The following is a 23,551-nucleotide window of genomic DNA, read 5'->3' as shown; positions in this document are numbered from 1 at the left end:
TACGCACATGAATCACCATAATTCATTTAGGCAACCAAACACATAAAAGCCATTCAACTGAACATATGAATCACAATAATTCAACCATTTAAGAGTCATGTAGGCAGCAGAGACTATACACATGAATAATCCCTTCAATAAATCACAATCATTTACGATTCATTTAGGAAACCAAACTCGTGGTTCGCTGGCACAGTGGTTGTGCCATTCCTCTATTACCTCTGTGCTCTGGTTGTGAGTTCAAGTCATGATTGCATCAGTTCAAAACCTTTTTTCTTACAGGTTTGAAAAATTGTTGTGGTAAAAAAGTAAGGAGGCCAAGAATCGAACCCAAATTATTTCATCGGCACAAGAACTCTACCAACAACTACTCTCCTAGCAAATGTAATGCATGCTATCATCTTTTAATTGGATTCCCCCATTAGATATGCGTGAAAGTTCCGTTGTAGTACAAATAGAACGACACTCCATGTAGTTAGCTACCTTCCATGAGGTTTCAACCCCACCAAGCCCACCTTTTTCTCCCTTTCAACTAATGTTTATACTTATACCATGTCTCAAATTATTTCATCGACACAAGGTTTCATCCATCCACTTATGTGTTTATGGAAAATAGGACAACTCAAAATACCTCCTTTAGTGATTAATCCAAAAAAGCAAATAAGTGCATTCCACCAATCTAGGGTTCAGCACGGAACTATGTCATCAGGCTATTCAAAAACCCTCTTGGGCTACGTGTACCGCAGCACCACTGGCAGGATGGGTACGCCTACGTGATTTACTCAATACAATGCATCCTCGAACCATCAAGGAAGCAGTAAAATGCATGTCACCCTTATGCCAATCATATTCGTGCCATCTCAGGGTTTATGTCGCCTTATAATGTAAAAGTGTGATCCCCTCTCTATTGCCATTATATCATTACCATCATCTTATTCACAAGTTTGAAACATGGACATTTCCAATTCATTCTTGTGAGTAACTAATTGTCAACGATGCAAGTTTCCAACCCCGTTTCAATTCACGACATGAACAATGCACAACATAAATGGTCTCAACAAATCAATAATGCATCAAAATGTCATGCTATATCTTGAAATACAAGAATCAAGCTCAAGATTAAAACGCTACACACGTGAATAGATTTTACAGCAAAACAAGCTATCAATTCTGGCCCCAAAATTGTAGCAAACGGTATCGGAACTTCAAGATATCTCACATATACGTAGCCAAGAATGGGAGGAAGATAAGTTGCAAACAAGATGTTGCCTAAAAAGGCTCAAAACAGGATCAGTTGAAGAAAACGAGATTTTTGAGGTATGGTTTAGATCAGTTATTTTTGTTCCCTATTTTTCGATAAAACAATAACAAAACTTCTCGCACAAGAATCAACTAAAACGGAGATTTGTAGAGGCTAAGGAAGTTTTTGAAGTTCACTGTTCATCAGGAAAACTGGCAGTATACAATTTTGTGTTAATCTTCAAGCCTCTCAAAAGCATGAAAAGCATAATAAAAAAAACTATATACAAGTTCAATCACATATTTTTCATTTACAAGACCAGAGTCAAACGCACTTTACAGTTTGATTGGGCGGCCGCCGTGGTGTTTCAGATCAGTTACTGAACCAAACCAAACCAAACAAACGAAATCCAAATTGACAAAAGAATGCTGGATAATAATAGAAACACTTATGTTTTATCTGCTTATAATTTTGTATTGTTTTGGTTGGATTTGCGTGGTAAAATTAAGCAAATCTAAAGTGAAATTTGGGACAGTTCTACTACAATACTTGCATATTACCAATGGAAAATATGGAATACAATGATGGTAATTATGATTATGCATTGGTGATGATTTCACTCCAAATTATCCAGTTCCCTTAATGCAAGGCTCTCCTCTAACCCATCTTGAAGAGACTAAATTATGGTCAATCATACTGTGCCATAATTATATTTCATGTCGAATGATAAACAATACTCAAGATTAATTCTTCAATTTCTCAACATTATTTCATATAAACTCGATTGCCTTGAAGTAGTCTTAAAAAAATAATCGAACCAAAATTTCTTTCTTAGTTTGGCTTCCTACAACTTTCATGCTGGAATGTTCTTTTCCAGTCAGGCCGGCAGCCATTGTGGTTTGACCATGGGAATAGATTTCTTCATTTAAGCCTGTTTTTCTATTGTTGTTTTTTATTACATCTGTTCCTTATTGTGTAATGGATTGTACTGGGATTTCGTCTGACATCTCTCTGTCTTGTCCCAGACGGGACACTCATATCGGCACTCGGGTTGATTCACTTTTGCAGGGTGTTCTAGAGTCCCGGATTAGGTAGTTTGGTGCGCTTTTGTGTTTTGCGATGTAATCTTCGCCTTCGGACTTGAATGAATTGACTGGTTAAAAAAAAAACAAAACTTTCATTCCCGGCTTCGCCAATTAGTGCAAGAGAGGGCTCCATGCAAAGTTTTTTGGGCCAAAAATCACCTCTCCTTCCTCTACAAAATATCCCCCACAGTCCCACCCACAGAAATAGAGTATCCCTAGGACGCCTCCTGATTTCGAGACATCCTCTCCTCACCCCTCCCCTGAGCTTTGCAATGTTTGGAATGGCGATCCTAACGCATAGCTTGTCCTTGCCCTTAACAACACCAACTTCTCAGTTCACAAATTGACGCCGCACGATGCATTGGATCGCTTTCAATGTCCGTTGTAGAGAAACAAAGCTCGTCAAATTACTTTCTTCTCATAAAGCTTCAATTTCCTGGTAATTCACCTTTCTATCTCTATATACAATGGTGGAACCAGGATTTTGAACCCGAATAGCCAACTTAATAAATACATATATTTTTTATCGAAACATATTCTAATAAATCATGAAATTTATACTTTCCAATACATTACATTTGTACATTGAAATAATTATAGCGTAATGCAGTTAAACCATACCAATCATTTTGGATTTCCTTTAGACCACTTCAACTGTCACGTGTTTATTTTTTATTTATTAAAAAATTAAAAAATAAGAATATAAAATAACCAGTTTCTAAATCAAATCAAGTCAAATTATTAAAATTATAAGTAGTTATAAACGAATAAGTATCAATCTTTTTCAAAAAAAATATTAATAATATTCAAAATCAGGTATATACAAAATAAAAGTTTCAAATCTCGGAGCTTGGGAAACCAGGGCCAGAGGGCCGGGCCCAACATAGTCTGCCGCATTTATATACTTACCTACATAACCATAGATTTATTGCATATTTATGTATGTGTGCATATCTTGGGGTTGTTAATTACATCACTTTTTTTTTCTCCAATTTTTCTTGATTCAAGATTTCGGGACGAATATGATAAAAGATTTGGGGACGATTCTAATTCTTCTAGCAAAGTACGAACAATTTGCAAATTGAGTAGCTGCCAAAATTGATTTGGAATAAGAATTAGCTCCTAACATATGTTATTATGCATTCAACAGGAAAATAAGCCCAATTTGTCATGTTGAATATACATGGCATTCTAGAGCAACCGAAAAGGCTGAAATTTAAATTAGGCAACAGTTCGGTTTCCATGTCTATCACTTAAAAGAGGTTTTCTACCATGAAATAATTAAACAAATGAATTGGTGAAGAAAGACTTGGGTATGTCTTGAATGCTTATCTAGTATAGTTGATCCATTGTGTAGACGATTCACACGTAGATCTGGTAAAGCTAATATAGCAAGTTGCAGCAGAGAAAAAAAAGTTATACTCCAAAATATACAGAAGAGATGAAGTTCTACTACTAACTGTAAACATGTGAACATGACTAACCTGTCAACTATTGGCAGTAGAATGAAAAAATACAAGCATAAGCGCTTTAAAAGGGTGAACCTTGTACACTCAAACAGCCACCTTCCTCCTGCCTTTATCCCTCTCTCCACACAATAAAAAGGGGATACAAACTATCGCCCCCCAAGCATACCTTCCAATTCCTGAATTGAATATATTGAGTACGTCTATCATCCACCATTCCACCTTACTCTTGCTGAGCTTTCCCTCCCACTTTGTACTTAGTTTATGGACTCCAATGTCAAAATAAAATTAAAAGGAAGTATTTTGTCATGTGATTCTCATCAGGCAAATTTCAGACTCACAACTAATTAAAAGAGACACAACCCAGTCACGTTGACTTGGAACACAATATTCCCCAAAATTTTATATAATTTTATTGCGATTTAATGCAATGCTCATTCAATTTAACCAGATTAGTCGACACATCAACTTCTCGATGACAGAATGTGATCGGTCTATCTCTGCCTGAGCTTTGCCCTTTGAGCAACATTTTGGTTTCCAGTAGTAACTTAAACGATTATTTTACCTCTACTCGGAACTGGGCATGTCCCAATAGTCTTTAAATTTTGGGAATCAAGCTCTTCAGTTCCCCTCGGAGAATCTTTCCAGCCGCTGACCTAGGTATTGACTTTGCGAACACCACCTTCCTCACTTCTTATATTGTGCAACCTGCAGCAATGAAAGCAAATCATGTTCTATTCCGTTTGACCCAAAAAAAGAAGAAGCAAACAATGTGCTCAAGGCATTGTTGTGAATGCTATGATATACACATATACTCCGTAAAACAGATGGAAACAAAAGCCATTGAGGTTTTTTTTTTAATCCCCATGTACAGTGGAAAATAATTGCACACTTGCTCCCTCCCATGAATCTGAAGAAGTATCCAAGAATTCATACTTACAATCTAAATATGTAGTTATGGATTAGATCAAGGACCCCTATAAGTATAAATATGGTTGCACAACCACAGTACAAACCACACTCAATGCTGGTACCATAATGCTAATTTCCTTCCCAAACTTCAACATGCCACTATTGGATCCTCATCTCCACGCCCTTTCAGCCTTTCAAGTGAATTGTTGGGAGAAGTATAGGTACCTGCTTAGCAACATAGTCTACTACAGTTGCTTTGGAAAGCAGACTTCCACGCCTCTTAATCACAAAAGCCATCGGCACTTACCTGGTTTCCTCATCCTTGGCTTTGCAAAAGATAGGCAATGTAGGAGCCCCACAAACACATAGCGATTAATGTTAGTAATGTGCGTCTGAGCTTGGGAAATCATTTTCCTATTGGATTCTAGAATTCAACCATCAATGCATTGACACCAAAACCACAGGTACACTCGGTAGTGGATGATACTGCCCAACAAGCTACTATACAAGTGCATAAACTGGTCACACTTACATTGTTACTCCAGCATCAAATATATCAGGACAGGTTACCAATACAGTTTCGAACTTGGCAGGACAAATCTGCAAAAGTTTAATTCTGTCAACCGAGAAAAATTTACGTCTGTGATAATTGTTCCACAAACTAATACTGAATGGATTACGTACCCATCCACATCTCTTCCTTATAAAGAGGGAAATATACTAAAATTGGCACAGGCTTGTAATTCGATCCCATGACAGGTGGAGTTGAAAGGTTGTTCAATTCCATATGGAGATGAAAATTTGTCCAATTCTTCATTAAACAAAACGTGGCATGGATTGAACAGAAATTTGTTCAAGCCTCAACTTTTCTTAAGTTCAGTTACGAGAAACAATAATACAATTGACGACATGCTGATTTACCTAGAAAAAAGTAAAGATGAGCAGCGAACAAAATACAATCTTAAAAATAAAAATGTTGCTGGAATTTTATAACACATAATATTGAAAAACTTTTGCTTTCATAATAGCAGGTCCTCTTAACCAAAGTTCACCGCTCCTCCTAGTAGGCAAGAAGGAACCGGTAACCCAATCTACCACTCTAGCTTCCATATTTGGAGCAAGAAGCCCCACGAAAGAGTAACTATTGTAGGGAGGTATTCCCGAGAACATACATTTTGTTGCCGAACACGTGATATTCGGGAGCACGTGGTAAGTATGACAGGACTTACCGCCGGGCAGTTTGGCGAACATCGATATGGACCAATGATATGGGAAGTCATTGATCCATGCAGTCTGTTCGGCAAATTAAGGGCCAATAATATGAGAAGTCATGGCTATAAACTGACTGTTCGACAGTTAGAGACATTCCGATTACATCAGACCAAGTTACATGTGAAGTAGCTGGTCCAAAGCAGACTGTTCGGTTATAAAACAGCCGAACAGATGAAGCAAGAACCAAGCACGTGATACGAGGGATCACGGGTTAGAAGCAATGCAAATGGTATGTGGGACCATAGTTTGAATATGGACAGGACAGACATCGTGCTAAACAAGTGTTCGGCAATATGGACCAGTGACATGAGAAGTCAATGGTCCAAGCCGTCTGTTCGGCCATGAGACGGCCGAGCAAAGAAAGAGCTCCAATCAAGAATAGGAGCATAGGGAATACTTTGGAAGATTCCAGAGTAGTCATGTCCCGTAAAGGAATAAGATCCCGGGAATATAGGATCTAGTGAAGATACCCAATGAGAATGGGATGTTCAGCTCATTATGGAAAAGGATCCAAAGAGGACTCTTTTAATGAGCTGATAAAGGAAACGAGAATCCTTGATGTCTTGGGTTTCCTATACGAGTTGGGAATCCTATGGCAATAGGGATGCTTGGGCGCCAAGCATACGAATGTCTATATAAACAGAATAAACCTAGAGGTAAAAGGTACGCAATACATTGTATTATTCGATATTCTCCTACTGATAATTAGGGTTTCTTTAGTACGAAATACTAACAAAGGCATCGGAGGGCCTTTTGCCACGAGAGGCAAAGGTGCACTCACTCCTTGTTTGTTTTGCCGGACAAGGGTTTCATTGACAAATTAGGGTTCCGGTCAAGAGGCACGTGAAGCCATTGCATTCCAGTGCTATTCAGAGCACTACTTGAATTTGTCCACCTACAACTATGAAACCTTTATGTATGGAATCCACGACTTGCTATGCCAATTGACAAAGTCATGCCACAAACCCGTAAACAAACCAAATATACAAAACTGAAAAATGAAAGTCTATGTCCAAGAAAAAGATCACAAGACACGACATAGTTCACACTCCAAAGCAGCACCAAAAAGCATAATCAAGATATCATTGTTTTCACACGTGCAGTATGCCAATATCTGCCAAGTGCAAACAAGAAAACACATGCAATCTGGAATCGTGTTTTAAACTATGGACAATGATAAGTTGGATGCAGAAATTACACAGGATTCAAGTAATGGGAAGAAAAGTGAGGTACCTCCATCTCTTTAAAATTTGACCTCCAACTCCAACAATAAGGATTGATAATGGTAAATCGGATGCCATCGCAAGAGCATCTTTTGTTTCTTAGAGATCTGTTATAACTCCATCCTGAGACAGTTTCCATAGAATTGTGTAAAACAAGAAATCAGACAGACAAATTAACATGCCATGTGCAAAATTTTGGTAGTACATATAATTATCTTAGCCACTGTAATTTGCATCTAGCCTATGGCAATAATCCTTTCCGAAATTGAGAAAAACGGGTTCGTTGCAGATATGATCATTTTCTCTCACCCATCCTTTCTGTTTTTTCTTTTCTTTTGGCATTAATCCGCATCCCAGTTTTTGGCACAAGTGTCTATAATTTGCTCCTTACCGCGATTATCAATAAACCCGCATCCCACTTTTTAGGAAGGACACGTACCTATTCAGTAATCAGTGATTCTATTTCTCTGTAAGTCTCTTAAAGCTATGTTCCCATCAAATCACAATTCTTATATCACAACAGACAAAATGAAAGGATAGCCCAAGCCACACAATCTCACCTAAAAACCTAAATAAATCATGCATTTTCTTAGTATGTATTGATACTTTTTTCTTATAATAGACGACTGGAATAAAGTTTGGTATTTTTTCATTTTTCAGAAATTTAGTGTACCATTGCACAGGCCTGTTCTGGAACTTCTAAAACTTACTCACAAGATGGAGTTCCTTATTCTAGATTTTGGAAGTAATTAATCTAACCAACAAAATGGAAATCCTTTTCTAGATCCACCTATATTGTGTGGCATCAACAAGATTGTTCAGGCCAGGAACTTAGGGCTCGTTTGTTTTGAAATTGAGACTGAAATGGGATTTGGAGATGTAATTCTGTCATTCCTAGAAAACCTGTAGTTGGTGCCCCGAAAGTTGAGACGGGATAAAACCCATATTCCCCTCTGCATGAGATTCCCATTTTTGTGGAATTCCAGATCCTCTCCCATCCACATCAGTATACAATTGGCTGTTATTCTATACTATGTGAAACTTGTGATTTACCTTAGGACGAAATGGAAAAGGCATGCCAAAAGCCCAGCCAAAACAAATAGAGTACCAAAAATTTTCTTTCACCATTCATATGCTGAGCTATATCCCAAGAGATTCTATATCCATACTTATTCGGTAACTTTTATATCCTCCATTTATCTCCGAACAAAAAATGAGGACTTAGATCTCATTCTAATCGGATAAAGATCCCCACGAACAACATTAGAAGGAGAAACCAACAACAAATTGAATTCAGCAAGAAATGCGACTTAATTTCTATTGAATCATACAACAGAACAGAAACACAAGAATAAACGCCCCCTATAGTAACTTGTAAAAAAATTACAGTTTCTCACTGATATTGTAATTGATATGAAGATTAAAAAGAGCAGTGGCTTTATTGGGAAAAGACCCTGAAATGAGGATGAGAAGAGCAAATAAAAAAAGTAGGAAGAGCAGTGGAGAGCAGTGGAATTCCATCTGTTTGTGCATCCTCATTTCTGTTTGGGCTTTTCCCTCATAAAAAGAGCAGTGGCTTTATTGTGTTCTGGGTGTAGTCTGGTAATTGGGAAGAGTAGTGGCTTTATTGTGCAAGTCAACTCAGTCAATGGGATGCTTTAGTCGTCTTTGGGAAACTTGTTGATAATTATGAGATTCGATTGGACAGTCTTTGGAAACAGCCGGATTGGGCATATTTGAAAGATGTTATTTTGAAGGCTCAAGTAGATGAAACTCCGAAGTTCCGTATTATTCAAGCCTACTTTGCCCTTCATGAAAAAAATACTAACGGCGTGGCAGAAGCTGAAAACATTGTGGGAAAAGGTGTAGATCTTGCTTTGGAACAATGGTGGCAATTGCCTGAGATGTCTGTTCATGCAAGGATTCCTCTTCTACAGCAATTCCAACTGGTTGAAGTTCAAGAATCAGCCAGAATAATAGTGGACATTGCCAACGGAAACAAAGTTGCAGGAAGTTCTGTTGTTGGTGTACATGGTAGCCTATACGCAGATCTCAAGGACATTCTTGAGACGTGGAGACTTCGCACCCCTAATGAATGGGATGGTTTAACTGTTTGGTATGATTTGCTCCAGTGGAGAAATGAAATGTACAATGGAGTAATTGATGCATTTAGGGAATTTAGTACCACAAATCCACAACTTCATCACCTTGGCTACCGTGACAAGGCATGGAATGTCAATAAACTTGCCCATATTGCTCGTAAGCAGGGCCTGAATGATGTTTGTGTCTCGATATTGGAAAAGATGTATGGACATTCAACCATGGAAGTTCAGGTACCATTTCTTTGGTTAGTTTTGTTAAATTCCTTGTCTGGGGAATGCTTATTAATGGAAACCGGATGCAGCTGTCTCATCTATTCTGTGTGACATATTTGCAGGAAGCCTTTGTCAAAATAAGAGAACAAGCAAAGGCGTATCTTGAAATGAGGGGGGGGGGGAGCTTACCAGTGGCCGTAATCTGATCAGCAGTACAAATCTGGAATATTTTCCTGTGAAGCATAAGGCAGAAATTTTCCGCCTCAAGGGTGATTTCTTATTGAAGATGAATGATTGCGAGGGTGCTAACCTGGCATAATCTAATGCCATCAGCCTCTTCAAAAACTTGCCTAAAGGATGGATTAGCTAGGGGAATTATTGTGACATGGTATTCATTCTCTATTGCTGAACCTACCGTTTGCTTGTGCTCGTAAGCGGAATAGCTAATCCGCCTGTTATTTGTTTCAGGCTTATAAAGAGACCCATGAGGAGATTTGGTTAGAGTATGCTGTGAGCTGTTTTCTTCAAGGTGTCAAATTTGGCATTCCTAATGCCAGAAGCCATTTAGCCCATGTTTTATATCTTTTAAGTTTTGATACTCCTGGTGGCCTTGTGGGAAAAGCCTTCAACAAGTATATGGACCAAATACCGCACTGGGTTTGGCTCTCTTGGATTCCGCAACTCTTACTTTCCTTGCAGAGGACAGAAGCTCCGCATTGCAAACTTATTCTGCTAAAAATTGCCACCGTATATCCTCAGGTAAATGCTCCTTCTTGCGGAACTTATATGGGTTATTCTGTCACTACCATGGAGAGAGAGAGAGAGAGAGAGAGAGAGAGAGAGAGAGAGAGAGAAGATTGAGACCTGAATTAGGGCGATCTCGAGGGGAGGGAGGAGGTCAATCTGGGAGTGGAAGAGGGGGACGGATTCGGTGATTTCTACGATGTCGTTGTTGTAGGCGGAGAGGCGGCCGAGGAGGAGGCCGTTGACGGCGGAGGTCTTGTGGTTTAGGGCTTGGAGGACGAGCTTGATATAGGCGTTTTGCCCGATCTCGTAGCACATGTCGCCGCCCATTGTTGTTCAGCGACTGAGGGTGGAGTTTACAGTTGTTCTTGAGAGAGAGAGATGCACAAACAGAGAAGAGAAGCAGCTCGGATCGTCTGTCCCAATTACCCTGTCTCCCTCCCTGTCCCAGTATTCAAAAGCCCACACGTATCCATAACTTTAGAAAGCCAATAGACCAGACTACACCCAATCCCTCCCTTGGTGTGAAACCTGTTGCCAACTAAAAACCAGTTTTCCTCTTCCGCAAATTTCCACCACCGCTTCCACCATCACCACCGCCACTTTACTTCTCTCTCCCTCAAACTATTCTGTCTATGATTACATTAACAAATTGGTTCTCTCTGATGAAATCAATAAAATTAGAAGAAAAATTGAAAACATAAGAAACCCTAATAGCTTTTTGTTTGAATCTCGAGAACACAATAATCTTTTTTTATAGATTCTCAAGCAGGAATTAGCAAATAAAAAAAGGAAGAAGCCCTAATAGCTCTTTGTTTGAATCTCCAGAACACAATGATAATTTATATATATAGATTTTCAAGCAGGAATTAGCAAATCGATCTACTAATTTTCAGTTTGAATAAGCACTTGCGGATCTATAGTCATCTCACTTGAGTGCGTGAGATGGTTTACTTGGTTACAGAAGTGAGAAGACGGTGGTGGTTGAGGGGAAGTGAGAGACGGCGGCGCGGAGGCTGGACGAAGCTATGGTGGTGTGCGTTGCTGTAGATGTGAGCAGCAGAGAAGATGACAAAGGGGGGGATTAGGTGTAGTCTAGTTTATTGGCTTTCTATGTGATGGACACGTGTTGGATTCTGGATACTGGGACAGGGATGGGGACAGAGGAACGAGGACAGACGATCCGATTTGGAGAAGATAGACGTCACTTTGCAGAAAACGCGTGAACCTGTCAGGTGAGAATATGAGAAGACGAAAATACCCCTCAACAAAATTTGAAATGCCAAACGCTAAAAGACAAAATAGAATTACTTTTTTGGGGACACAAACGGAATATTAAGAAAGTCAGAAAATCCATATTAGTAATTTGAAAAATGGCAAAACAGTAGCGCGGACCCACCACAAAACACGTGAAATGACGGAAATGCCCCTATATGAACCAGGTATATACCAAGAGTGTTCCGCAACAAAAGGGCTAACAAAAGGGTTAGATTGGCAAGTGGAATTTTCATCGCTTACACTGGGAAAAGAATTCAATCCTCATTTAGTGAGCCCGGGTGGGATTGGTCGTCTGGATCGTCATTTGTAACTGGGGGAATCATCCTATATTCATGCATACATTACTATATGGCAAAGGAAATGTATTTATATGTATTTTTGTTCACGTACAGATTTCATGGTGGTTGTCTGAAATGGCCTAGATGAACTTTGCACCAGCTTTAATCGGGTCCTCTGTTAGCGGACGTTTGAATTGGTTCCCGATGAACTCGTAAAGCAAACTGGACAGCCCGAGTTATGTTGGGTGAATTGGGCATATCATGCACACGGATGTTAGGTGACCTCTGAACTTTGTACGCAACCAACTACACTGATTAGTCTATAATCCTCCAAAGGTTGTGTTTGAATTTCTACTACAAAGCTCCCAAACTGTTTCCTCCTTCTGCATAGTAATGTTAAACAATCTAAGGAACTTCACAGCCAACTTATCGTCTCCCCCACCCAAATGTCCTTCCCGAAGGAAATTGATAATACTGGATCTGAAATGGTTGAATACAAAGGCATTTCTATTTTGAACAGCAGTAATCTCCTTCCAAATGACAGAAGACTTCACTCCTGATGCTGCATTTGGTAACCAACCATTTTGATTATCACCATTCTTGAGGCATACAACCTTTTTCCATAAGGCTTCCTTCTCCACCCCAAATCTCCACCACCATTTCGATAGTAATCATCCACATAATTTTCCTGTTATTTAAACCACCCAATTCCTTGCTCATAGTGACTTTCTCCCAATCCTACCATCTGGAGTTTCCTTTCTTGATCTGAATCCCCCCCATAGGAAATTGCATTGGACTCATCTATCTCCTTAGCCACACCTTCAGGGATTTCGAATACGAACAAGTAATAATTAATAAACAAGCGGGCTACTCATAACTGATTATGTCAATGCTACTCTACCTCCAAATGATGAGACTTTCTTCCTTGAAGATGTTTATCTTTTTCTGAATTTCTCCAGCCTTGAGTTGGCTCCTAGTGGCAGTCGCATTGGACTCATCTATCTCCTTAGCCACACCTTCTGGGATTTCGAATACGAACAAGTAATAATTAATAAACAAGCGGGCTACTCATAACTGATTATGTCAATGCTACTCTACCTCCAAATGATGAGACTTTCTTCCTTGAAGATGTTTGTCTTTTTCTGAATTTCTCCAGCCTTGAGTTGGCTCCTAGTGGCAGTCCCAAATAACTAGGGATGGTTTAACTTTGCACCGCAACACTGCAGCAAAATCTCTTGTCGTCGTTGTCGAGACCTCATTTATCCCCACACCACTGATAACTAATTTTTAAACCAGACATGAACTCAAAATTCCTTAGCAGCCCCTTGATAGCAGTATTTTCTTATATATTTGCATTTCAGAATAGTATGGTATCATCAGCATATTGTGGATAAGTTAATGGCATCTCCCCGTTGCCCAATTCCACACCCTTCGTGCTTTTTTGAACATGATATTTAATCCTTCTGCTGCTTCGACAAAAAGAACTAGGGATAAGGGGTCTCCTTACCTAAGCCCTAGGATTGAAGGTAGACATGTCACTGCCCTTCTTCTGTTAAGCCACTTTGGCTACAGGTAATATACTGTTGAAACTAACCAGGTCGGGCTGCTCACTCCTCTGTATCGACTGAAAAAATTCTCAATAGCTTAGCTTTTCCATGGATTGCATACCCACCAATATCGCAATCCAACAAACCAAATTTCTAGTGCATCCTATCAAAAAAAGGACGAGACGTTTCGATCCTTCCACATTTAGCGTACGTGTCAATCAATGCACTGCCTACGTACACATCACCAGAGATCCCACTTTTGATAGAAAAACCTTGAGTTGCCTTCTCATGCATCAATGCTGCAGTGTTTCCACAACCACAAGCTGGTAAAATACAAGGGATTCTTATTGGACTTGGCTTTACTTGATATACCAGTCTCATTAGGCTTAAAACCTCGCGAATGCATCTTTCAAAACGCCAACACTGATTCCGAATAACATTGACTTAGTTTGAATCCCGCTATCATCCCATTATAAGATACCACATTCCGTTCGATCCCTTTATTCTCCATGTCCTCAAAGACCTCTTTTGCCTCACTTCCATGTCCTAGTTGAGCATACCCTGAAAACTAAAACACTCCAAGAAACCACCTCTTGTTCAGACATTGCATTAGCATTTTATGTGCATCCTTTAATAGACTGCATTTGTCATACATATAAAGCAAGGACGACGAAACAAAGGGATATGAATCACTTCCATGTCCTAATTGAGCATACCCTGAAAACTAAAGCACTTTTAATAGACTGCATTTGTCATACATATAAAGCAATGAAGGAAGCATGGTAACGTGGACATAAATTGAATTGGATCTCTAGGTCTGCACTCTCTCATGCCATTTGGCTTTGATTTGGGGGCATGGTTCCGCAGCAAAACAGGTACAGGGGCCACTGTTTGAGTGGTATTTTGAGAGAACCACTTTGTGCATATTGACAAAGGTTAGGTCTATTTTCGATCCTCCCCACTCATATCTCCAATGATTAGGGTCTACATGGGTATAAAGCAAGGACGACGAAACAAAGGGATATGAATCGATCCCGAATACCGATGCAAAGCCAAGTACCTGTTATCCAAGCTTTAACGTTGGAGGATAAAGGCATCGGGGGGAAAGGCCTTGATATACCATTCGTAAAAATAATCTGAAAGCAAGAATAGATCAGAGATGGTATCGAAGCGGAGGAGGAGGTTGTATGCATCAGTGAATTCAGAGGTGATTGACCCTAGAGCCCATTGATATATGTTCTAAGAAAACCGATCGCGTCTTATGCGGTGTCTACTGTGACGAAATCGTGTTCAGGAAAAACGATTTTTGGAAGAATAAAGTAAGCAACTCGGGCGTACAAAGCGCGAGTTCAGTACACACTTCTCATCTTCCACCTGCGAAGTACCTTCTCCCCCATTTTTGGCAATTTTCAAACTTATTTTGAAATTAATTTGTTGATCCGATTTGTTGTTATTGTATTACTGGTCGATTAGAATGCTTTTGTGAAGTATGAATTCAATCAACCACCAAAAGAATATTAATCGGAGAAGAAATATTTCGGAAAAACATGATAAAAAGTTAGCTGAGTACACTTGATTACAACCTTATAATGAGGTTTTTCCTTCCGTTCGGTTTTTCGAAAATTTCAACCCTACTATTGAATTATATTTATGATCCGATTTGTCCACATCGTAGAACTCGTCAATTAAAATGATTTTATCAGTTATCAAGTTAATCGAATACTTCTAGGGATTTAATCGGCGAAGAAATATGTCGGAAAAAATTGGAGAAAAGTGAGCCGGGAACACTTGATTACAACTAAAAGACTATTTTTCTCCTTCTGGTCGTGTAGTCCAGTAATCGGAGTAACAACGTCGCCGAATCCTAGTCGACCTTCACCGTCGACGATCCGAGTTCCAATATCACTGAGTCAAGCCGTGTTCGCGACTCGGGCGATTGGAACTGGTGAGCTTATCCATGCAGCCAAACCCATCGTCTCTTTCCCTCTCTACAACAACGGGTGTTTGCTATTTGTGTCTCGGAAGTCTGAGAAACAGAACCGCATCTGCAGCCAAGAAGAACGTGAGGCACAATCTAAGGTACAATGAGTGGTTTTTGCATCTAATTCAATTTCCATTGGCGCAAATTCTAATTAATTTTTTGGGTTTTGATTTTGTATGGCTTACGGCATTAGAAATCGATCCAAGGTTTATGCCTCCCACGTGTTTGACGTTTGGCTTTTGAAGGAAGTCCTTTTTCGGCCTATGATTTTTGTGAAGTCTTTTGATTCACTATTGTTACTTAGAAAAAGACTTGCATAAAATCTCAACTTCGGGAGCTCCCGTTGGAGCTCTCGTTTCCCAGTGCATTGAAATATGTGTTGGACAGATGTGAAAAGCACAAATGTCTCTTAAAACTTGAACTCCATTTCTGAATTCATGGCTTTCGCGGTTGGTTGTGCATGGTACTAGAACCTCGTATTCGAAATGTGAGGTTTGACCAATCTACCAAGACTGTTTTTTTTTTAATCAGCAAAAAACGCCTTAAAGGCTCATTGTAGACTAATGAAGGTAAGCTTGCTGTGTGTCTGCTTCTAAATTTTTGTCTTTGCCTCCATGATTTTCTTTTGTAGTGAAAAGTTGCCTTTTGTTTTTCCTCCTTTTCCCCAGGTTCAGATGGTAAAGTTGAGAATGGATCAGAGTCAGATAGTAGTAAAAAAGACTGATTAATGCCAAATCTATGTGTGATATGCTTAGAGCAGGAGTACAATTCTGTTTTTGTCCCTTAAGCATTCTGCCAACATTCCTCTCTTACTATATATATACCTATACGGAAATGTATATCTCTCCCGTCTCTCTCTCTCTCTCTCTCTCTCATCTCTCTCTTGTCTGATTTAGGGGTTTTTTTTTCCAGTATAATCTGATTTTAGGGGATTTTTTTTTTGTAACAGTATGATTGGATTCTGCTAGTACTGGTAGTTCTGTTTCCTCATCCTTACAACCTAATGAAGGGGATACAAATAATTTTTGGAAAAATTAATTTTATATTCAACGTAGCCCCAACGTATCGTATCCTACTTTTTGGAAAAATCACGTATCCGCGTATCGTATCCGTATCCCGTATCCGTGCTTTTTAGGGTAGCTCTATCGGTAGTTTTGTGGTATTGCTGAAACCTTTCCTCAAAATGAACCTTGGGATTCAAGCTGGTTAATTGTACATGCGTTTTATTTTCAGTTTGTTATTATGGCTATGAAAATTGCAGAGCAATATCACTCAATCTTGAAATGCCCAAGTCGCACGTCCAAAGTTTTGATATGTTAAAACATGAAGAAGGAAAAAAATGTGGAACACTAATCTTTCATAGAGATCTTCGATTCTGTTGAGGTTCAATGTCTTACTGGCTGACTGGGTTGTGATTTTTTAAGGTGTGGGCATATGTGCTGTTGTATGTTGTGCTCTTCGCACTTAACAAACTGCCCTCTTTGTCAGGGACGGATTGAGCTGGTGGTGAGGACTTTCCGGCATTGAACCTTTGTTCATAAGAGTGTAAGTCCTAAACTTCTCATTTATCTTGGCTATGGAACTTGAAAATGTGCTTCAGATCATTTATTGGTTGCTTGTAATGGATTCACATATTGCAATGCTTGAGAAAGACATTTCACTACAGAGAGGAAGAAGATGTATGGGGATCTTAAAGATGAAGAGCCAGAAATATGAGGACGGAGATGAGGAAGTACATAGTAGTATACATGGTAATATGGGTGGGTGGGACCAAATCTTGCTGCTGGTGTGGAGAAGAGGAGAACATTGGGGCTTTCCTTTTTATTTATAGTCTAAGGGCATCTTTTGGTCTTCATTTGGGAGGGAAAATGCTCATTGACAAAAAAATTTGCAAACTATGCGCGTATGGCATATGAACCGTTAAAATGGATGGAGATCTATAAATCTAGTGGGGGTTATGTGCTCAAGTTTTAAACCTCAGTGGTAAAGCGCCGGTAAAATGGACTTTTCCCAACTTTATACGTATTGTGGTCTAGTTCTTTTGCACCAGTACATTTTTTTTGCATCATTCGCTGGTTGCTTTTGATTCAGGCTACTTGTTTCATTTTTCTGCTTTGATATGCTTCATGGCAAACTACCACGACCTATAAATCTTGATTTGGGTGTACTTTAGGTTTACACCATCCTCAATTACTGTACCATTGGCGAAATTGGTGAGAAAAAGGAAAGAGGCTAGAAAGAAAAGAGAAACAGAAAACAAAATTGATAATGGCATCTTTCCATCTTGTTTGAATAATTCATGAGGAAAAGAAGAGCAAGACGTGTTATTCTCTCCCTTGCTTGGAAAAACATAAACGATAAATGACAGATGGTAGATAGTTTTATTTTGTAAGGAATATGGTTTGTTCCTATTTGTTTCCTCGAAAGCTATCTAAACAGGTGATTATGCAGGAGAGAGTCCATTCCGTTTCCTTTCCTATAAAGTTACTCCATCTTTACTTTTTTCCAACTCTCAGCACCACCACTGCGGTGCATTTGTTACTCTTCTTCGGTGGTCCATTCTAGCCGAGTTTGCATTATAGTCGATCTTATGATGCCTGATGAGAGAACAATCGTGGTCAAAGCAACTATCGAGTTATTGTGTACATAAATTTTGGGAAAGCATATATGAGAGGGCTATGAACATTCGATGGAAATTACACTTAAGCGAAAGGGATTATGGAAGCTAATCTCCACATACATGGACAAAAAAATGTATTACAGTATTGTTTTTCTCATTTACAACGGAGAGTGCTAATCTTTCAGTTTGAAAATCAAAAGATGAACCATGCTGTGCCCCTTTTCTTAAGGAATGGTTTCTCACAAGATGTAGCCTTCAACTAGAAGTTGAGAGCCATGTACTGCTCTTGGTAGGTTTGGGGGCTTCTGGCATGTGTCTGCCTTTTCTCATGTGTATGTTTTTAGACCGACAAGTTGAAATCCAGTGTTGGTACCCAATACCTTTTTTTATTCAATCTGCAATAAACTTGATGATTTTCTGTAATGTTTGTTTGGAAGTGTTAAGTCAGCTCAGAATTACTTCTCAGTTGTGCCATAAAGCTTAAAGCTATGAATACAGTTCTCTCTGAGTGACATTTTCACGAGACGTACGTTGTGGTTAAGTAGTCAGCATTATACAAGTTTTCTGACCTTGCTTGAAGCTACACTGGTTTGGTGGTTCCCTGTTGATTACTGGAGAAACCTTAAGTTTTGGGTGGTGGCTTTAGTTATGTTTAAATGCGGGACATATGACCAACAGGATCACTGATGGGCTTCAATCTCATTTGTTATTAGAAGTCGGGAAATGGCAGAAGTGAGTGCACGAATTAAGTCTGAATTCACGCATAAGTCTTGGATGCGCACACAGCCTTAGGTCACAGATTCTGTGACTAAGGTTTGGACTCCTGATTATCAATTTGAAGAACCTCATGGACTAATCAGAACCTCATGGACAGTCATCTCTCTATGAAAATGTAGTTATGTTTCTGTTAAATCTATGTGGTGCTTGTAGAAAATATATTGAAGTCTATGTTATCTTTCATAACCATCACATGCATGGGCTTGTGGATTTTTGTTGTCCGGATTGCCTTTTTTACTTCTCTGCCTATTTCTTTAATTATTCCTTCTTCTTTTCTTTCCCTTTTTGAGTTAACAAATTGGAGACAGATGTTATGCTGGTATATTCATTTTCTGCCATGGACCTGCTTTTGTCAGATATGTGCACTTTGTGCCGCTTTGTGTTGTCATGTATATTATTGCCAAATTTGGTTACTGTTTCTGTGTTAGTTACTGATCTATATTTCTTGGGCTCATGCAAGAGTTGGAAGGAAGAGTTGGCAAAATTCCCTACTAACTCATCTGCCGGTGCATTTGCTTTTTCATTGCAACATTTAAGGATTGCGAAGCTGCTGGCGAAGTTATCTCCCCAAGAAAGCTCTTTTGCGGAATGGAAGAGTCAGGTCTTTTATTGGGGAAACTAGACAGAACCCTTAAAGAAATGAAGTATAGGTTCATGGGGCTCAGTAAACAAGATGAGTTGCATGTCTTGGAGCTGATACTTCTACTGTGTACTGAGGTTGTCCAGTGTCGAAGCCTTTAGTGATGGTTCTACTTTGAAGTAGCTCCATTCTACATTGTCACAAATAGAATCCCTTTATTCTGAGCTATCCATTGAGCCCTCCAAATTCGTGAGTGAACTCAAGAAATCATTGCATGAAATTGGTTTCTCAACTGATGGGACTTTCTACAGTCCACTACTATTTCAGAAGTCAGTTGATTTTTTCTCCTTGAAGCAATTTGTCTTCAGTGTAGAACTCAAGCGCGTGATGTTTCTGGTAATGACTATGACAAACCTTTTCCCTTTATATATTCCTGGGCTTCCCGTTGGTATATGACTAGGGATCACTTTGTACAACATCTCAAGGGAAAATAGGTTATGGTTGCGACTTGCTGTGGACGATGCTCTATCTTAGTTGTGTTACCTGGATTTTGACCGATTTGGAGGCAACAGTCAAATCATAAAATTCAGATTTGATGCACCTTTTTACAAGACCCTGAAAGCAAATTCTTTCACAGTGAAGGTTTGCTTCAGATTGGAGTGCTTGTCTGAGAATGTTCATTGGTTCAAAAGTTGTGGGGATCCAAAATAAGAGTTAGTTTATCTCTGCAAACAGAAGGAAATGTTTCTTTCTACTGTTGTGAAAGAGCGAGTGGCAACTCTGTTGCTTGGGGAAACATTGTCACGATGGACGCCAGCTCCACAACAGCAACCAGCTCCCGCCACTTGAAACAACCGTCACCACTATCCTAGCCAAAGCCTTTGAGCGGGAGTCATTGTGCCGCCAAACCCTACTACAACCTGTACTCAGCCCAGTAATGCCTTCTTGGATGGACTCCACCTCCCGTTGGCCTCTTTAAACTCAATGCTGAAGGGAGTGGTAGCACTACAGATTCAGAGGCAAGTACTGGTGGCTTAGTTAGGGATTGGAAAGGAAATTGGATCACTGGTTTTTGTGCAAATTGGGCCCTATCTCAGGCTTCTCAGCTGAGCTTTGAGTTATTTATCATGGACTCAAATTCCTCAGGAGAACATATCCTTGGCAGAAATCAAATCAGATGCCGCAAATGCTATCAACCTAATCAGTTCAACTAAAAGCAATCATCAACTTCACGATCTCTTCACTGTTTGCAGGTCCCTTCTCCAGGAGCTGGGCAATCCTCCGGTTAAGCATGTCATGCGCGAATGCAACAAGTGCGCCAATCAACTAGCCCAAGATGTGAAAGAGCACCGTTTCCCTTTTTTAGTTTCTCTGTGAATTTCCGTATCGTATTATATTCCAAATGTTGGATGGCCCGAGTGTTGTTTCTTATCCCAAACTATGTACTCTTAATTTTATTTATGCTAAGTTTCGATTTAATAACCCAAAAAAAAGTGTCACGAGAAAAAGATGAACCATCTGGTTTTCATGTTATAAAATTCAGGGCCTGGTTGTCAACCTATTGAGCAAAAATGACAAGAAGCTGAGTTCTTGATATTCCCCAATTACTTGCTACATATCACAGTCTTGAATTTTAGAAAGTAGCAATTTAATATTCTCCTCCGATATAATTTTCTTATACTTGTAATTTCTTTTGTTGAGGCTGTATTTGTATTTCTCATGTGAACTCTTGTAAGAACTCTTTTTTATCTATCAATGAAATTCTACTTTTTGCCAAAAAAAAATTCTCCTCCGTAACTTTCCGCTTCTTAGGTTTTACGATAATAATATCATGTCCAAATGAGATAGCATAATATATCGTCATGTCTACGTATTGAATACTTATTTTCCAAATTATATGTAGTTTGAAAATAGGACACCGTCTTTTTAAAACCACTGCCAAGCCAACTTCCTCCTCAGACCCATAAAACATAGGGCATGACAACATGAAGTTATAAATTGGTACAAAATGACTAATCTTTCTACAAAAATATTCACTTCTAAGGGTAGTCCTATGGTACACACCCCTTATTAGGGGTGTACCGTACGCATCATGATTTTAAACCCTTGGATTTCAAAGTAAATAATCCGGACCACCCATTTATTAAATCAATTTATAAAATAAAAAAAGGGCTCAGCAGGTAACAGGTTGTTCACTCCTTCTTGACTTTCTCTTCCTCTCCCTCATGTGTAAAATACTACAAATTATATAACATAACCACAATTGTTATAATAAAACAAAAAATTGACACTTTCTTACCACAATGTGTCGTACCAAAAGAAATCGATCAAAAAATACTAGATACACGACCAAAATATATCGTAGCACAATCAATAATTATTATACCCAAGCAAGATACATGTCTAAAATATCACAAATTAAATATTGTATAACTTAACATCCTAATAGTCCTGATTGATCATTTTAAAAATACACTCACTAACGACATTTAGACTGTACAGTCAATTTATAGTATTTGGTGTGAAACCTAGTCCTCTGTTATAGTTGAATGTAATGTAGCCATGCGACTGTGACACAATAATAACGATCAAATCCGTTGAATTTTTTATGTTTGTTGATTAAGTCACCTACGTAAATTTTTGTCTCAATCAGGTTTAGAAAGCTCCATTATCGGCACACAAATTGAATAATAGAATGATATTTTTCATCCAATTAAGTGTCTAGCTATAAGCCATCAACTTCATTCTTGGTACGAATGACCTAATTAATATTATGTAAAAGATAGACGATTTTGATAAAATAAAAAATAAAATAAAATAAACACCTTACGTGGGGCTCAGATGGTGCATTATTATATTTTAATGTTGTATTGAAATTGAACGACGAGATTTGTTGAAGTATGAAAATTTAAGGACTAACTATGTAATTTATCCTAAAAAATAACAACATTCTTTTAAAAAAAAATAGGAACGAAGAGTGTAAGACATGAACTCCAGATCTTTTAGATAAATGTCCAAATTCCAACACTTTATCACTATAGTACACAATTTAGAATTTGTAATTCTAAAGGCTATTAGTTATATAATATTTTCTTGTACGTATGGGCTTTATTTTCAGGCTATGTCATTGGTGTAAATCAATATGTCGACTATAATAATTTTTTTTGAAAGAAAGTACAATGACAATAAACTTACAAAATTATTTAGATTTTACTTCCACGACCTAGTTCCAAGGAACACCATTAAATTTTGATTGGTATGCATAGGGTGAAGGTTTGACACCGATCCATGTGTCAAATATATAGTGCCAATTGTTAAGTGTATCGCCCTGAATATTAATAAGATTGGGTATTAATGTAATTAATTTCACCAATTACAAAAAGGGGAGTAATTTTCACAATCTATTTTTTGATATTCACACTTATTTTTTTGTATTCCATTTTAGTGTCGAAAGTGTATGCATTTGAGACAGTAGGATAATTATTTTTTTAGTGACCTCTCATTTTTCCACGAAGGAATTTTGATTTTTTGAATTAAATTTTGTGGAGAAATAATTTGATTTAGACAATATTTTGAGAGGAAATTGTAGTTGTATTAAAATTTTTGGGTATAGTACTTACTTTTTGGTGAATTTCTTGGATGAAATTTTTGTGCGAGAACTTCATTTTTAGTTTAAATTATTGAGGTATTGTGTAGGAACAAATAAGAATTTGAAAAAATAGTATGGAGGGAATCGAAAATTAAGATAATATGGTGAAAATTTTAAAATTTTAAAAACTAATGTGGCGGGAATTGAAAATAATTAGTGGTAATGTATTTTGCCAATTATAATTATCGTTTACTGAACATTCCGATTGAATTTTTTTTATACGACACGTTGTGGATATGAAAACGACAATTTATGGTGTTGTCATAACAAATTTGGTTATATTACTAAATTTGTGGTATGATATTTTGTTGATTATAACTATCGTTAATTGAACATTCTGATTGAATTTTTTTATACGACACGTTGTGGGTATGAAAACGTCAATTTATGGTGTTGTCATAACAAATTTGGTTATATTATTGAATTTGCGATATGGTATTTTGTTAATAATAACTATCGTTAATTGAGCATTTCAATTGAATTTTTTTTATACGACACGTTGTGGGTATAAAAACGCCAATTTATGGTGTTGTCATAACAACTTTGGTTATATTACTGAATTTGTGGTATAATATTTTGTTGAT

At 38.3% G+C, this 23,551-nt stretch overlaps 2 protein-coding genes, 1 long non-coding RNA gene and 1 other non-coding gene across 5 annotated transcripts; 2 read left to right on the top strand and 2 right to left on the bottom strand.

The window, feature by feature from the left end:
- Nucleotides 1-2,814: 2,814 nt before the first annotated feature.
- On the bottom strand, nucleotides 2,815-5,842 carry LOC131304441 (uncharacterized). Of its 2 annotated transcripts, XR_009192406.1 has the most exons (3): nucleotides 5,388-5,842; nucleotides 5,236-5,303; nucleotides 2,815-4,499 (listed from the first exon to the last, which is right to left on the bottom strand). It is a non-coding gene; the product is annotated as an uncharacterized LOC131304441 (long non-coding RNA). The 2 variants fall into 2 exon arrangements; XR_009192407.1 differs by lacking the exons at nucleotides 5,236-5,303; nucleotides 5,388-5,842 and adding an exon at nucleotides 4,929-5,229.
- Nucleotides 5,843-8,262: 2,420 nt separating this feature from the next.
- Nucleotides 8,263-10,128, top strand: LOC131303197 (uncharacterized). The gene is made up of 4 exons (XM_058329972.1): nucleotides 8,263-8,271; nucleotides 8,818-9,531; nucleotides 9,636-9,901; nucleotides 9,982-10,128. The coding sequence occupies exons 1-3, from the start codon at nucleotides 8,263-8,265 to the stop codon at nucleotides 9,717-9,719; spliced, it is 807 nt and encodes a 268-aa protein (XP_058185955.1). The 3' UTR covers nucleotides 9,720-9,901; nucleotides 9,982-10,128.
- Nucleotides 9,791-10,587, bottom strand: LOC131303196 (ER membrane protein complex subunit 8/9 homolog). Its single transcript, XM_058329971.1, has 2 exons — nucleotides 10,378-10,587; nucleotides 9,791-9,982 (listed from the first exon to the last, which is right to left on the bottom strand). The coding sequence occupies exons 1-2, from the start codon at nucleotides 10,585-10,587 to the stop codon at nucleotides 9,791-9,793; spliced, it is 402 nt and encodes a 133-aa protein (XP_058185954.1).
- Nucleotides 10,588-14,126: 3,539 nt separating this feature from the next.
- On the top strand, nucleotides 14,127-14,234 carry LOC131305820 (small nucleolar RNA snoR100). The gene has a single exon (XR_009193378.1). It is a non-coding gene; the product is annotated as a small nucleolar RNA snoR100 (small nucleolar RNA).
- Nucleotides 14,235-23,551: the final 9,317 nt, after the last annotated feature.

The sequence above is a fragment of the Rhododendron vialii genome, chromosome 10a (assembly GCF_030253575.1).
Source record: "Rhododendron vialii isolate Sample 1 chromosome 10a, ASM3025357v1".
Lineage (NCBI taxonomy): Eukaryota > Viridiplantae > Streptophyta > Magnoliopsida > Ericales > Ericaceae > Rhododendron > Rhododendron vialii.
This window is presented reverse-complemented; position numbering and strand designations above follow the sequence as displayed.